This window comes from Cetorhinus maximus, chromosome 5 (assembly GCF_964194155.1).
Source record: "Cetorhinus maximus chromosome 5, sCetMax3.hap1.1, whole genome shotgun sequence".
NCBI classification, from domain to species: domain Eukaryota; kingdom Metazoa; phylum Chordata; class Chondrichthyes; order Lamniformes; family Cetorhinidae; genus Cetorhinus; species Cetorhinus maximus.
In genome coordinates, this window is record NC_135883.1 from 80,194,356 (window position 1) to 80,208,910 (window position 14,555).

A 14,555-nucleotide genomic window follows, 5' to 3' on the forward strand; every position below is an offset into this window, starting at 1 on the left:
TATGAGGAAAGGTTAGACAGACTGGGCTTGTTTCCACTGGAGTTTAGAAGAGTGAGGGGTGACTTGATTGAAATATATAAGATCCTGTACAGTCTTGACAAGATGGACATGGAAAGGATGTTTCCTCTTTTGGGTAAGTCCAGAACTAGTGGGCACTGTTTTCAAATTAGGCGCCACCCTTTTAAGATAGAGACAAAGAAAATTTTTGTTCTCCAAGTATTCTGCAACTCTGGAACTCTCTGCCTCAGAAGGCGGTGGAGGCGGGGTCATTGAATATTTTTAAGGCAGAGGTAGATAGATTCCTGTTAGGCAAGGGAATCAAAGGTTATTGGGGGGTGGTTGGGAATGTGGAATTCGAAACGAACAGATCAGCATGATCTTATTGAGTGGCTCTTATGGAGCAGGCTCAAGGGGCCAAATGACCTACTTCTATTTCGTAAGGTCATATGTAGGCCAGAGTTGGAGGAATGGAGACTCGTGGGAGAACTGTATGGCAAGAAGTAGTTATGGATATAGGTAAGGACAAGGCCTAGAAGCGATGAGAATCTTAAATTTGACACTTTGGTGGAGAGGGAGTCCATGTAAAACATCAATGACAGGGATGGTTGGGTGAATCTTTGTGCAGGATAGTATATGGGCTGCAAGGCTTTGAATAAGCTGTACTTTATTGTAGAGGATGGGATGAAAGTCCAGTTGGGGAACGATTTGAATCGCTGAATCTGGAGGTGACAAAGATATTAGCTGAGCTAGAGGCAGCAGCAAACAATGTTGGAGGTGAAGATAAAAACAAAAAACTACTGCAGATGCTGGAAATCTTTTTGTTGAAGGGTCATATGGACTCGAAACGTCAGCTCTTTTCTTCTCCACCGATGCTGCCAGACCTGCTGAGTTTTTCCAGGTAATTCTGTTTTTGTTTTGGAGGTGAAGATAGATGGTCTTGCGTTCAAGACCATATGGAATCAAAAGCTCAGCTTGGGGTCACATTGGGTGCTAGGGTTACAAACAACCTGGTTCAACCTGAGAACGTTCAGGAGGGAGATGGTATTGATGGCTGGGATAGAGTTTGTGGCTGAAGTCCAAGATGATGCATTTGATTTTCAGTTTTTGACTGGGAGAAGTTAAAATTTATGTCAGCCAAGTGACCTGAAAGCAGTGAAGGGATAGAGAGATAGTGCAGAAGCAGAGATAGGTGCAGTTACTGTATGTGGAACTTGATGCATTGTCTGTGGGTGATATCACCAAGAGGCAAAATGTAGAGAACACCTGCAAAACTAAAGCCCTCTTCCAACCCGCATCTGCAGCACACCATTGCCCTCCCCATCAATCAAGATTCAAGTTAAGAACCTGGAAAGCATGGACTACTTTGGCATATTTTGGGAGCCACCTCTTGCTGAAGGCAGATACAGATGTTGAAGCCTGTCACCATCTCCAGTGTGCCAGCTCAGCCTCTTGACGACTGAAGAAAAGATTATTCAAGGACCAGGACCTCAAACCCAGGACTAAAGTTTACTGGGCAGCAGTGATCCCCATGCTCCTATGTGCTTCAGAGACTTGGACAATTTATAGCAGGGACCTCAGACATTTGAGAAATACCATCAATGCTGTCTCTGAAAAATCTTTCAAATTTGTTGACAGGACAGGTGGTCTAATATCAACATCCTCTCCCAAGCCAACATTTCAAGCATCTAGGCACTAATGACCCAAAACCAGCTTTGCTGGGCAGGTCACGTCATTCACATGCCTGATAACAGGCTCTGAAAACAATTGCTCTACTCTGAACTTTGTCATGACAGGAGACTCCCAGGTGGACTGAGGAAAAGCTTTAGGGATATCCTCAGATCATCCCTGAAGAAATCCAACATGCCCATTGATTCATGGCAATTAACTCGAGGGATATGTGGATAGTGCAGGAAAATGGGATTGAGGTAGATGATCAGCCATGATCTAATTGATTGGTGGAGCAGGCTCAATGGGCTGAATGGCCTACTCCTGTTCCTATGTTCCTAGCCTATGACTGCCCAAAATGGAGAAGGAACATTCAGGAAGGTACTAAGCGACTCAAGAAACTGACAGAAGCATGCAGCAGTCAAATCCAAGCAGCGGAAGGAGTACAGAGCCCTCAAACAACTCATCTTTTTGATCCCTCAAGCACACCTGCCCACATGTGTGCAGATTGCACACTGTTAGCCATTTTAGAATGCACAGAACAGCAGTGGAACCAAGGCATCTGCGATCCCAAGGGACTGCCCAAGAGATCCTGTTTAACACTTGAATGAGTTGAAAATTTAATTGTCTTGTGATTTTATATTTTATCTTCACAGAATGCATTGCATTGCATTGTATGTGGAATTAGAAATACCAGTTAAACACTGGACTGGTATAATGCAAAAATAAAGTGATAAAGTATCTCATATTTGGTTCTTATTAATATATTTTTATCTCTGTCCTTTTGAAAGGTGAGGGGTCATTTTTATAAGTTGTCAAAGTGTTTCAAAAAACAATGTGCGTTTATGTTTAAACAGTAGTACAAAGGTTGATATCTTGTAAAAGCAAACAATTTTATTTTTGTTGGGAATCCCTGTTTACTGCTGAGAAGATGTCATTTCATTTCTTCTTTCCAGACAGAGCAGTTTGAAAGTACTATTGGGTTCAAGTTGCCTAATCACCGAGCAGCAAAGAGATTGTGGAAAGTTTGTGTGGAGCATCATACTTTTTTCAGGTAAACCTATTCTGTAGTTGTTGGATTAGCCAAAGTTAATGAATGCTAATGTACACAGTCCTGATATAACAGCATTTATGGTAGTAATCCAAAATGATCCTCGCTGTACTAGTGGCAACGGACAAATTGTCCCTTTGCTTTCATTATCTCTGTCTTGCTATAATTTTCCGGTTACACCTTTATCCATATCCTATAACGAATTGCCCTGTATATAGATGTATGCTGCAAAGAAGGAAGAATGAGTTGAGTATTTTTCACGTGAAGTACTCCCTGCAACGCACATCTGAAGTGAATAGTTTCTAAAGGAAGGACAATTAATTATTTTTATGTGCATACTCAAAAATGGGAAATTTTCACATTTAATTGGCCAAAATGCAATGTACTGAGAAAGTTCCCTTGATGATGTTCCTTAGCAAATCCCATGTTTCCAGGATGTCTGAAAAGTACAGACTAATGGTTATTTTCTATGTTTGAACCAATACATGGCAACATTTTAATTTGTGTATTTATATTGAAAAGCATTTAATTTTGAATTTTTAAAACACTTAAAATCATTAATTGCAGGTTGCTATCCCCTGAACAAACTCCAAAAAGCAAGTTCCTGACTTTGGGGTCAAAGTTCCGATACAGTGGTCGTACCCAGGCTCAAACACGGGAGGCTAGCACACTCATAGACAGACCTGCACCATATTTTGAACGTACTTCGAGTAAGAGAATGTCCAGAAGTCTTGATGGAGGTAGGTGGGTGGTGAATTTCAATAAGCCATCAGGCTCTAATCCATCCTTCGAAGATAAGTCTAGAGAAAGTGCTTTCTGTTAAATAAACTCCAATGTCCCTTTTATTAAAAATAATTTTAGGTTGAAAAAATACTTGCTATTTTCAGTTAACTTTTCTCCTATGTCATATGTGGACATTACTTTGGATCAAGCTGATCTGTAGCAGACTGTTCCTATGAACCATGACTGATGGAGCATGCAACAATACCAAGACAGAAGTATGATTTTTATTTCAGGTTATGTGACTTATGAATCATCGTTCTGACTTGGTTTTGACACAGTCCGTTGTCTGCGTATGACATCTTCCCTGGAAACAATGAGTACAGAGAAATCAGGGAGGGAAGACCGGACTTTGGTATGGGGGACTTCCCAATTATCTGTCTATCTTCCCCAACAATTTTCCTCAGGGTAATGCAATACATCTGGACTCAGGTCTAGAAAAATCTACTCTTGATGCCAGAAACTATTTCATTTCTCAGCACTGACCTCTTTAACCTTTGGAGGTGGAAAAACATATATAGCATATAAACTACTGTATTTGGTGCATCTTCTGAGCATTTGTGTAGGTAATTAGTATGCAAAATACCATAGGTATCTCTCTCCATTAGCAAGAGACAGTCGGTTATATGTAGCTTGAGGGGCACCACTCCACAAACGTGGGGCAAGGTGAGAAGTCTCCATGGACTAGCACAGCCAGGGATTAAACCCATGCCATTGATATCATTCTGCATCACACTGTAGCCAACTGAGCTAATAATGACCGATATGAGCAAAAAAAGTTTATTTTCTCTAACAGCCCCAGTAGATGGCATTGATGAAGTTGGCCTGCTGCAGGATTCATCTTCTGTAGGTGTTTCTCAGAGTTCAATGGCAGACGTCACTGCTGTGACTGTTGGTATTGTTAAAGTAGAAGCAACAGATGAAATGGCAGAAGCAAAAGGCAAAAGCACTCCCTCAAAAGTCTCTCAGCTGGAAATGCCTGTGGAAACAAAGGTATTGTATATTTTTATTTAAAAAGTTACTACTTTGATTAGTCAATAATTAATGCACACAAGTTTTTCACCATGCAAAGTGTTCAATAGTGATTTCCATAAGCATGCTAATAGTGCAGAACTATTTTTTCCCCTCCAACTATCACATGATTTAAAGCTTTATAATGTGATATTTTATCAAGTATTTCTTGGAAAAGGGGTGGAAAAGAATTGCAGTAAAATCTGTGTGTGATACATTTTATGGGAGGAATCAGCCTTGACTGTCAATCATTGTAGCTTTCACCATCATTAAACTAACACAATTTTCTTAAATTTCCTATTCTCACCTTGTACGAATTAATTCTTGGGGCAGGGGAGATGATGAAGAGATTGCATATTGTGGGGGAAATTCAGAAGTGTTCTCTGGCTTGTGGAGAAAGGGGTGGGGAGAGAAAATGCAAAATGAACATTATCCCTCACCAGTAAGGGCATTTGTTTCCCCCTGAGTATGTTATGTGGATGAAGGGAAGTGCTTTTTATCCCTTTAAGTTTTGTCCACTATTTGCAGCCACTTATTTTAACAAATAAGGTAGTAAAATTGATCATGATGGGATATATTTGCTGAAAAAATCAGAGAGAGTAGAAAAATAATGAATGAACTCAGATAAATGAATCAAAAGCAAAATATTATTGCTTTCAAATTTCCTAAAACTAGAAAGCACCCTTTATCGGATGAGTTGACTTTTCCAGCTCTGCATGGATCGAACTTTAGGATGTGTAAATAATCAATTGAAATCAAAATAAGTAAGAATAAATGTAAGTGCTGAAAACTATTTGAGGAGAGATTTTCCTGGTTCAGTGCCCAGGTGTGTTGGTAGTGTGGGTGCAGCAAATATTGGAAAATTGGGCAGTCAGAACACACATACTTGTGAAGGAACCCACAAAATGTTTCTCCATTTAATTTAATGTCATGAAAATCAGGTGTGTGTTCTCACCTGCTTAATGTTTAGCTATTTGTTGCACTTTGTTAATCTTGGATGTAGACCCAGACCCAAGAAAATCTCCCCTAATATTTGTAAAGTAGCAGAACTGTTTTGCGTTATATTTCAAGTGCCACTGTTATGTGCGCTATGTTCTTAATAGCTAAAATTAACATAATATAGGAATGTAACAGGACCATGACTGATAAAGTGTAGCTAAATCCTTTGTAGGAAAAAAACTGAGCAAGTTTACTTCAGATAAAAGTTTTTCTTGTGTTTTGAATTTTAAGTTGAATAAGCATATGGTTGGGAGAAAAAGCTCTGTTATAATCAAGCTAAATTTTAATAATTATTGTACAAAAGATGTACTTTGCTTGCTTGTTTTTCCTGTGTTGTGTTTACCCTATCCATCTTGCAAAGGCTAAAGTTGTCTGCCTCCATTTGTTTGAATTTGTAGCACTTCCTGAGTGACTTTCTGACTAATATTGTTTCTCTTTTCTTTTTTGTTTCCTTTCTGTCCCCTCTATACTTTCTGAAACATTAACATGTGTCTACTGGGTTTAATTTAGTTTCATTACATATATCCTCCATCTCCTACTTATTCCAGCTATTCCCTCTCTTTAAATCTCTTTCCTATTCCTGAGACAGATTTTCTGTCTGACATTTCAGAGGGTAGTGCATTTTCAACTGGAGAATTAGACAAAGAATGTATTTTCGAGTCTATTTCTTCCAGTCATAGTCCACACGTAACAACACCAGAGCATGATGCAGTATTATTAACTAATCCTCATCATCCTGATCCTGTATTTATCACACCTGTTCAGTGTCATAATCTTAAAGCACAGGACCTGAAGGAAATAAAAATTGACTCTAATCCTGTAAGAAAGACATTGGCTCTCGCATTTCTAAATCTATACAAATGCTTTCCACACAAATTCCCTTCATTGCTTGATGAGGATGGTTATATTAGCTTTCCCAGCCTTCCTGCTGACTGTTCAGCTTTGATTCCACCAAGTTTTCAAAAGTACATTCCTATTACATCACCATCCCTTATTCCGTCTATCATTGTCATCTTTGTGCTGCTTTTGTCTGCATCCCAGTCTGTCCCTTTCTCACTCACCCTTTCTCTTCCTCTTGCTCTGTCTCTCTGCTACCTGGAGCCTAAGGCGACTACATTATACGCCTCTTATGACAATGACCTGAATGAGAAAGCAGAGGAAGAGGAGGTGTGTAAATTTGTCGCTTAATGTGTGGCATTTGAAAAGTTTTTTTTGTATGGAAAGTTATAAAACAATTGGAGATGCTCTTTTTTTGGGGGAAAGGGAAAGAGTATAAATATTTTGATTAATGTTGATTCATGGATTGTTTTTATTTGAAACTCCAGCCTACTTCTGTCCATTCTATTCTCTGCAATTTTCTCTTCTAATTGTGTAGCATCTGAACTCAATATTTTGTATTGTATACTATTTCTTGCAAACCAAGAAGTATGAGATCTTCAAACTCAATGTTAAACCATGTGATTTGTAATTATTTTCCATTTTTTTACTCACAAACCACACTTGACTAGATGTTTCAATATCTGAAATTACATTGTTAATGCCTTTTTTAAACAATGAAAGTTTAATACAAGATCTATTCCAAGTATTTACTTTTTGGGGAACTGACTTTGCAGCAGCTGCAAGGCAGGTGGCACTGTTTCACTTCAAAATAGACAAGATTGTGTTGACAATCGGAGCTACTTTACACTTTATATCCCACCCTCCTTCCTCCCCTTCTCCACTCAAGTCCCAAAGGCTTTGATTGTTTAGTTGGAACACTGCAACCACCCAGATTGACCAAAATGGCTTTTAGGATCCCACTTATTTCTAATGAAGACATGATGTAAATAGTCCAGATATTCCATACCTATGTCTAAGCAAACCTGTGTCATAACAATCGCCTTCAAAAAAAAGAATCCCCTTGGCCTCCATTTTTCCCTCAAAAAGCAGGTACTAAATACTTACAGTTGGTAAAGAGGAATGCTTTTAACTGTTAACTGTACAGGACATTTGTGAGACTGCACCTGGAGTGCTATGTACAGTTTTTGTTGCATTTCTTAATGAAGGATATATGCATTGGAAGCAGTTCAGGGAAGGTTCACCATGCTAATTCCTGGGGTGCAGGGATTGCCTTCTGAGGAAACGTTGAGCAGGATGGGCCTATACTCAATGGAGTTTAGAAGAATGAGAGGTGATCTTTTTTTCTCTTTATTCTTTAATGGAATGTGGCTATTGCTGGCAGGGCCAGCATTTATTACTTATCCTTAATTGCCCTTGAACCAAATGCCTTGCTGGGCCACTTCAGAGAACAGTTAAGAGTCGACCACATTGCTGTGGGTCTGGAATCACATGTGGGCCAGACTGGGTAAAGATGGCACATTAGCTTCCTTAGAGGGCATTAGTGAACCAGATGGGTATGACAATCGATGATAGTTTCATGGTCTCTAATATTGAATGAAACATGTAAGTTTCTGAGTGGGTTTGACAGGATAGATACTGAGAGAATGTTTCTCCTCATGGGCCAACCTAGAACTAGGGGGCACAATTTAAAAATAAGAGGTCTCCTATTTAAGACTGAGGTGAGGAGGAATTTCTTCACTGAAAGTCTTTAGTATTTGGAGTTCTCTTCCACAGAGTGCAGTTAAGGCTGGATCATTGAATATATTCAAAGCTGAGTTAAACAAATTTTTGATTGACAAGTGAGTCAAGAGTTATGAGTGACAGGTGGGAAAGTGGAGTTAAGACCACAATCAAATCAGCCATGATCATTGAATGTTGGAGCAGGCTCGATGGGCCAAATGTCCTACTCCTCCTATTTCTTATGATCTTACGTTTTACAGGCAGGAGGTATAAACATAAAAGAAAGCTGAGCCAAAGGGCTGGATTTTTCCCTGGTGTCGGGACCCCGATGTCTGGTCCAAATGCGGGTCCCGAGCTGGCAGTTGCTGGCTGCGAGACCAGTGTCTCACTGTCTTCCTGTAGGCAGCCTCCTAGTTGTCTGCCTCCAAATTCCATGTGGACTCCTGATGCCACCAGGCAATCAAAGGGCTGGAAGCTCTGAATCCTCGACAACTCCACCAGGAAAAGGGGGCACTGCCAAGGCAGGTCGAGGTCCGTGAGGCCTCCTCAAAATGGAGGTGCCCGTGGAGGTGATAAGGTAAGTAAAAAAAATTCAGGGGGTCAAAGCCAGTAGGCCCCTCGGAGCAAAGGGAAAGCCCCTCCAGGTAGATTATTTGGCCACAAAATCACCCCAAATTGGGACCTTAAGTATATAAATTGGCTGCCTGCCTCTAAGCAGTAGGCAGTCAATCTGCTTCCCAGGCACTGTGGTGAAGTTCCCCGGAATGTGTTGGGGAGCAGTCACTACTTGGTTTGCCCCCATTTCCCTGGCAAAGAGGCAGATGAAATATGCAAACTGGTTAAGATTTTTTTTATTTGCATGTAGTTGCCATTTTTATTGACTAGTTTTTCAAAATAGTGAAGAAATAATATTTTCTTTTGCAACTTGTTGGATGCACTCAGTTGGAGCAGGAAGAAGCACTGCAGCAGCAAAAGGTTGCATTCTTTCCCATTTCAACTGTTAGGTTTGGAATGTTTTAGAATATCATGTGGGATGTGGTAGTGTAATTTTTTCATTCCTTGATGATTTTTTTTCTTAATTTTCACTTTGTTTTGGTGCCTGCATGCCCCATATGATTTTATTTATTTTTATGTTGGAATTTTCTTTCCTTTTTCTTTCTCTCGATTTCACAGAATAAGTCATTGAGCATAGAAGGAGAAAATATTTATATCAGACATAGCAATTTAATGTTGGAGGTTTGTATAAAATCTCAGTACATGGATGGGCTATTGTTTTGCGCTGAATGAACTTTCACTAGCAGGCTGTTGCCATGGATTTTGCATGCAATGCATGGGAATGGAAATCATTTGAACGCATGCTACACCTCCCCAAGTTGTATTTTTCAAATCCTGAGCTGTGGTGGATTAGCTTGGAATATTAGCATGCAATATAAACTAGGTTCCAGGTAGAAACAAAAGTGTTTTTACTACAGTTAGATCAAGATGAATGAGCACATTTACTAACCAGAATTACTGCAGACTAGTAACTGGGCTAATTGACCGTTTATATGTAATTTTGTGATTTTACCAAATAATATATATAATATGTACTAAAATCAAACAGACCACTCCAAGTTTCACACTAAGTTGCAATTACATATGCCTTGTCTCACTGAATATTTAATTTTAGATCTTAAAAGAAATTGATTATTTACCTTTTTTAATGAAACTTATATCAGCTGTGTTTTTAACATAGGTTCTTACACTTGCTGTAAATTTTAGAAACTATTTCACGGTCAATTATGATTGCCCTTTAACTAATAAGGATGCACCTAAAATGATCCCTGTTTCAATAGAAATTAATATTAAATGTTTCAAGTTATTAATATAATAATGGCACTGTCCAAATTGTACTATTGGAAGACTAGCATCAGTAGGCAAGTGATATCTGGTATTAAAGCTGGGCTTATGCAAATAAATTCTAAACAATTGAGGTTTACAAAAAATAAACAAGCCAGCAGGCTACTTTTTTAAATCAATAAAGAACCAGTTTTCAGTGAGCCTAGGCGTTCTGTGTGTTGCTCATTTTTTGACTAATTTAGTTTTGATCTGTTGTCTCATTCTAATTGTGTACATATGCGGAAATTAGGACCTTGATAAGACCCAGGAGGATCTATTGAAACATCAAGCTAGCATTAGCGAGCTAAAACGCAGTTTCATGGAATCCACACCTGAACCACGTCCAAATGAATGGGAAAATCGATTGACCAAACCCTTATCACTGCAAACAGAAGGGGTATGTGTCAGAAGCAGAATCTCAGGTTTTAATTGAAGGCTTGATCCAACTTGATGGATGTTTGTGTTTGTATGGTTTGTAATGCTTTCATACATATTAGAAAAATATTTGCAATGCTAATTTGGATAAGCATTTTTGTGTTTGAGTGCCTTAACAAATTAAGGTATTGACAACTTACCAATAATTTCTAATTTATTCATCCTATCACACAATTGCATTATTCGATGTAGGATCCCAAATTATTATTCCAAGCTCATTTCTTTTCCTTTCAATGGTGAACATGTGTGAGGAATTCCTATACAAATTAATGTTGATGCTTTTATTTTAAAACTCAATTTGGAAACACATTTAGAAGGATTATGGAGTACAATATTGTGGCCTTCAGTCTCCAACCACTCATCTGCAAACTTTCCATCTGGGAATTTTGAGTTGTGCCTTAAAGTGTTGAGTTTACATTTAGCTTTATTGGCCCTGTGATATTTCCCATATTAGAGCCACTGTTTCTTCACCTGGTGAAGATTTTCTGAAATGGAATCAAGATTTGGAACATTTTCTATAACCATCCAGTGGATGTGTTGCACTTTCAGTCATTGAGAATTTTCAACTGGTATGAAATTGATTTTAGGATATGATTCTTGTAAAGGTAAGATTTAGGACCTGGAGTTTTTGTATACTATCCATGCAGATAACAGCTCACTCTGGGTGGAAACAAATCAATTAATGCAAAGGGTCATAGAATTTTAAGAGTAAGCAAGTTGCGCCTGTAACTACATTATACTTAAATATCTGCAATCCTTAAAGCTCACTCAACAGACTCTCCACCTGAGCCAGTCCTCACCCACAAGCTGGTCATGCACTAGGTTGGAAAGGTGAGTTCCTGTCTATTGCACTAGTTCGGGCGTTCACATTGTGCAGAGATTCTCATGGTGCATGAGCACCTATGGTCATGTGAACTCAACATTAATCATCTCATCAGTAGCCAGTGGAAGCCATGGACCTATCCACTGCCGCTGCAGAAATCATCCTAGTTGGAGAATGTAAATCCTGCAAATGAATCGGCCAGTTACATTGCTTGATTGCGCTGCTTCATGAGAGATTTTGGGCTTGTGCTGATAAATGCGGGAAACTTGGGTGCAGTTTCATTTTGGCAGAACTAATGCAGTGTCAGGCGTAGTTTAGGTGGAACTTGGTGATTTAATCCCTAGCAGCAATTCCAGGCTAATTAGGTGCTGTATACAATGTTGCATGTAAGGCTTCTTCCATGTGTTTTTTATTTAAATATAAAAACACCATGGTTAACTTGTCTTCTATAAAACTTGTACATTTGTGTACGTTTCTTGTTGTAAGCCTTTGTGGCCTGTTACCCTGTCTTCCTGTGTTGGCGTACTGTTTACATGTTTGTTTCCATTTCCAAAACAGAAAAGCATTTTGTGCTCATCAAGGCAAAGAATGTTAGTACTTGGAGATCAAGCACTTCTGATTTGAATCACTCACTATTGCCATCAAGCAACTGCCAATTCAGTAGTATACAGCTGCAAAACAAAATTCTCTCTACCTTGTCCCAGCCCTGGATCAGTACCCTCTATCACACTTCTGTGTTGTTTCCTTTTTCCACATCATCATCCTTATGGCTTCTCTTATATTGCAAGTGTCAAATTAGGGGACGAAGCTGACTAAGAACTAGGTTTTGACTTTCCAAAGTTGTTTAATGTATGATACATACAGCCAGCAACAGAGGGATTCTTCATTCCATTAGTCTGAGTAGGATTCAAACTTCAGGTACCAGAGATCGGAAGGATATTCTGCTAACACCTTGCACAATCCAGGGTCAACAGGCAAATCTTAAAACTGTTCAGTTAGCTTCGTCAGGATTAAACTTTTCTTTCTTTCTAGTACTTGAATTCTGTTTTTTTTTAGATGATCGATTTTGATTTTCTTCTTTTGCACTTATGTGGTTTTGTTGCTTTGGAAAGATCTTGATCAAGATGCTGCTTAGGCCGATTAAATCGTATTTTTTTACTTGGCATTTATTAATAGGCTTGCTAGAATAACAATACAATCACATGGTGCAAAGAATTTTAATCACTCCATATAGCACAGCATAAATTTGTTTGAAGATTTTTTGTTTACATATTCCTAGCAAAATTGTAAACTTGTTATTTTACAAAATGTTCATAGTTTTCCTTGGAATCTGGACAATTTCCAACACATGGGAACACGGCTATTAAGTGAAGTACATTGCGGATGTTAAACTCCATGTTGTGTGGACATGCTAACACCTTGCACAATCCAGGGTCAACAGGCAAATCTTAAAACTGTTCACTAAGGGTGTTCAATAGGAATTCTATGAAATCTCGGGCAATTTGTTACAGAACACTTTTTTATAATTCTGAAATTCTATGACGTGGGTTGAGGATTTGCTATTTTGAAAATATATTTTAGACAGAATAGGCATATTGCCTCAAAACTGATTAATAATGTTTGTGGATATTAAGATATTCTGTGTTTATGCTGTAAAAGACCTGCTTGTCATGGCATGTTTTGTTACTTACAGGCAAAAGCATATAAATATGTGATATGGTGTAACCTCTGTCTCTTTTTTTTCTCCTGTAAGATTGTGTGTTATCTTTGTTAATCTTTATTCTCAATTTTCTAACTGCTTAGAGCTTAGAAGAGGAGATAACATCGCTTTTACTTAGTAAAGAGAGCTTCTCAACAGGCTTGGTGGCCTCCTTCTCGTCTGCTATTTCTCAGGCATCAGAGGGTGCGGGGCTGAAAGAAAAAGCTGCTGCTGAATCTGTTTCTCTCATATGCTCCAAGCAGTTGCCTGAGGTGCTTTTAGAATGGAATTTGATTGGTAGTTATAAAAGTCACAGTATGTCTAACATGCTGCTGTGATTTTTCTGTTTTGTCCTGGTCATTATTTGTATGTCCTCTTGTATTTTTATGCATTTTTAAATTGCTTATCTTTCATGTTCTTTGTAGCTGTACAGTAGTCTTTCATAATTTAGTATTTATTTTTATATATATATATATATATATATATGTATGTGTGTGTGTGTGTGTGTGTGTGTGTGTATGTATGTATATTTATTTATTTATAAATGGGGAACTCTTTGCAGCAATTTCATCTGTCATAGTTGATTTTTTTTCCCCATCAATCAGTGGTAAAGGATATTCATTACATGTTGTTGTGGCTGCTTGCTTGTTCTCCAGGATCTTGCTTCAAGAACAGAGGGGCTTCCAGCAGGAGTCGGAGGTGTTGCCAAGGTGGTCTTTATTAAATAATTCCACCAGAGCATAACCACTGTAACATCATTCTTCATTTCTTTTGTTTTCTGTGATTATCCTTTTAAGTTTGCATGATTATATTTCATGTTTCTTGCCTCATCCTTTTTTTTTTTCATTCATTTCCTTGTGTAGAGCTCAGATGAGAAACAGAAATCCGAGGTGGAGGAGCAGGCAGAGGTTGTAGTAGAAGAAACAATAGTGATTGAAGAGGTAAAGAGAGCACCCAGCCATTCAAAAATAAAACTTGAAAGAGCTGTTGAAAGCAGCACAGTTGTGCCCCCCTCTAAGGTGCCAGCAAAAGAGGGTTATGCCTCATCCTCTGATAGCCATAGTGAGAGTGAGGAAGAGGCAGAGTACCACCCACAGACCAAGGAAGGAGAAAATGTAAAGAGAGAAAAAAGTGAATTTAAGACATTGACTACAGTAGGAATGGAGCCCAAGGTTTCGGTAACAGAAATTGAAACAGTACATTTTCCAGCTGTTGTGGTACGTAAAATGCAGGATGTCCCGGAAGAAAATTTGCAAGAAGTGCAGAATGGAGAACTTCAGGAAGCAAAGCACAAGCAAGAGCAAGAAGACGTCAAACCCAAGCTAAATGGAGATGTTTCGTATGTTGATAATGATGCTGTGCCAGAAGTTATATGTTGCACGGAGGTAAATGTTCACAGCAATTGGGTCAGGAGTAAATGTTAGTGTGCTGGAGTCCTCTCCAGTGCATACTACCTCTTTCCTGGTCTGTCATGGGTTTTCTGGAACAATTTCAATTCACTTAGATTGAGCAAGTTTCTTTTCTCCCCCCAAAATAGACAGAAATAGTTATCAACCACCCCTCTGCCTGCTTCAGTCTTGGTTTCTGGCTGCCTTGCTTGCACTGGAGGTTTGGGCAGCCACTAAATTTTTCTTTGTGATGTATTTTTTTTTGTT

General features: G+C 38.8%; 1 protein-coding gene across 19 annotated transcripts in view; it reads left to right on the forward strand.

Moving 5' to 3' along the window:
• epb41l2 (erythrocyte membrane protein band 4.1 like 2) overlaps positions 1-14,555 on the forward strand; it is a 206,598-nt gene that overhangs the window by 174,972 nt on the left and 17,071 nt on the right. For 5 of the 19 annotated variants that reach the window (XM_078542095.1, XM_078542101.1, XM_078542096.1 and 2 more), the window contains 8 exons: positions 2,622-2,719; positions 3,284-3,456; positions 4,293-4,489; positions 9,239-9,301; positions 10,194-10,340; positions 13,005-13,172; positions 13,557-13,610; positions 13,764-14,285. In XM_078542095.1, coding sequence (XP_078398221.1) covers positions 2,622-2,719; positions 3,284-3,456; positions 4,293-4,489; positions 9,239-9,301; positions 10,194-10,340; positions 13,005-13,172; positions 13,557-13,610; positions 13,764-14,285 — 1,422 coding nt within the window. The remainder of the gene's footprint in view (positions 1-2,621; positions 2,720-3,283; positions 3,457-4,292; positions 4,490-9,238; positions 9,302-10,193; positions 10,341-13,004; positions 13,173-13,556; positions 13,611-13,763; positions 14,286-14,555) is intronic. The other 14 variants (XM_078542109.1, XM_078542110.1, XM_078542105.1 and 11 more) reach the window with 12 other exon arrangements.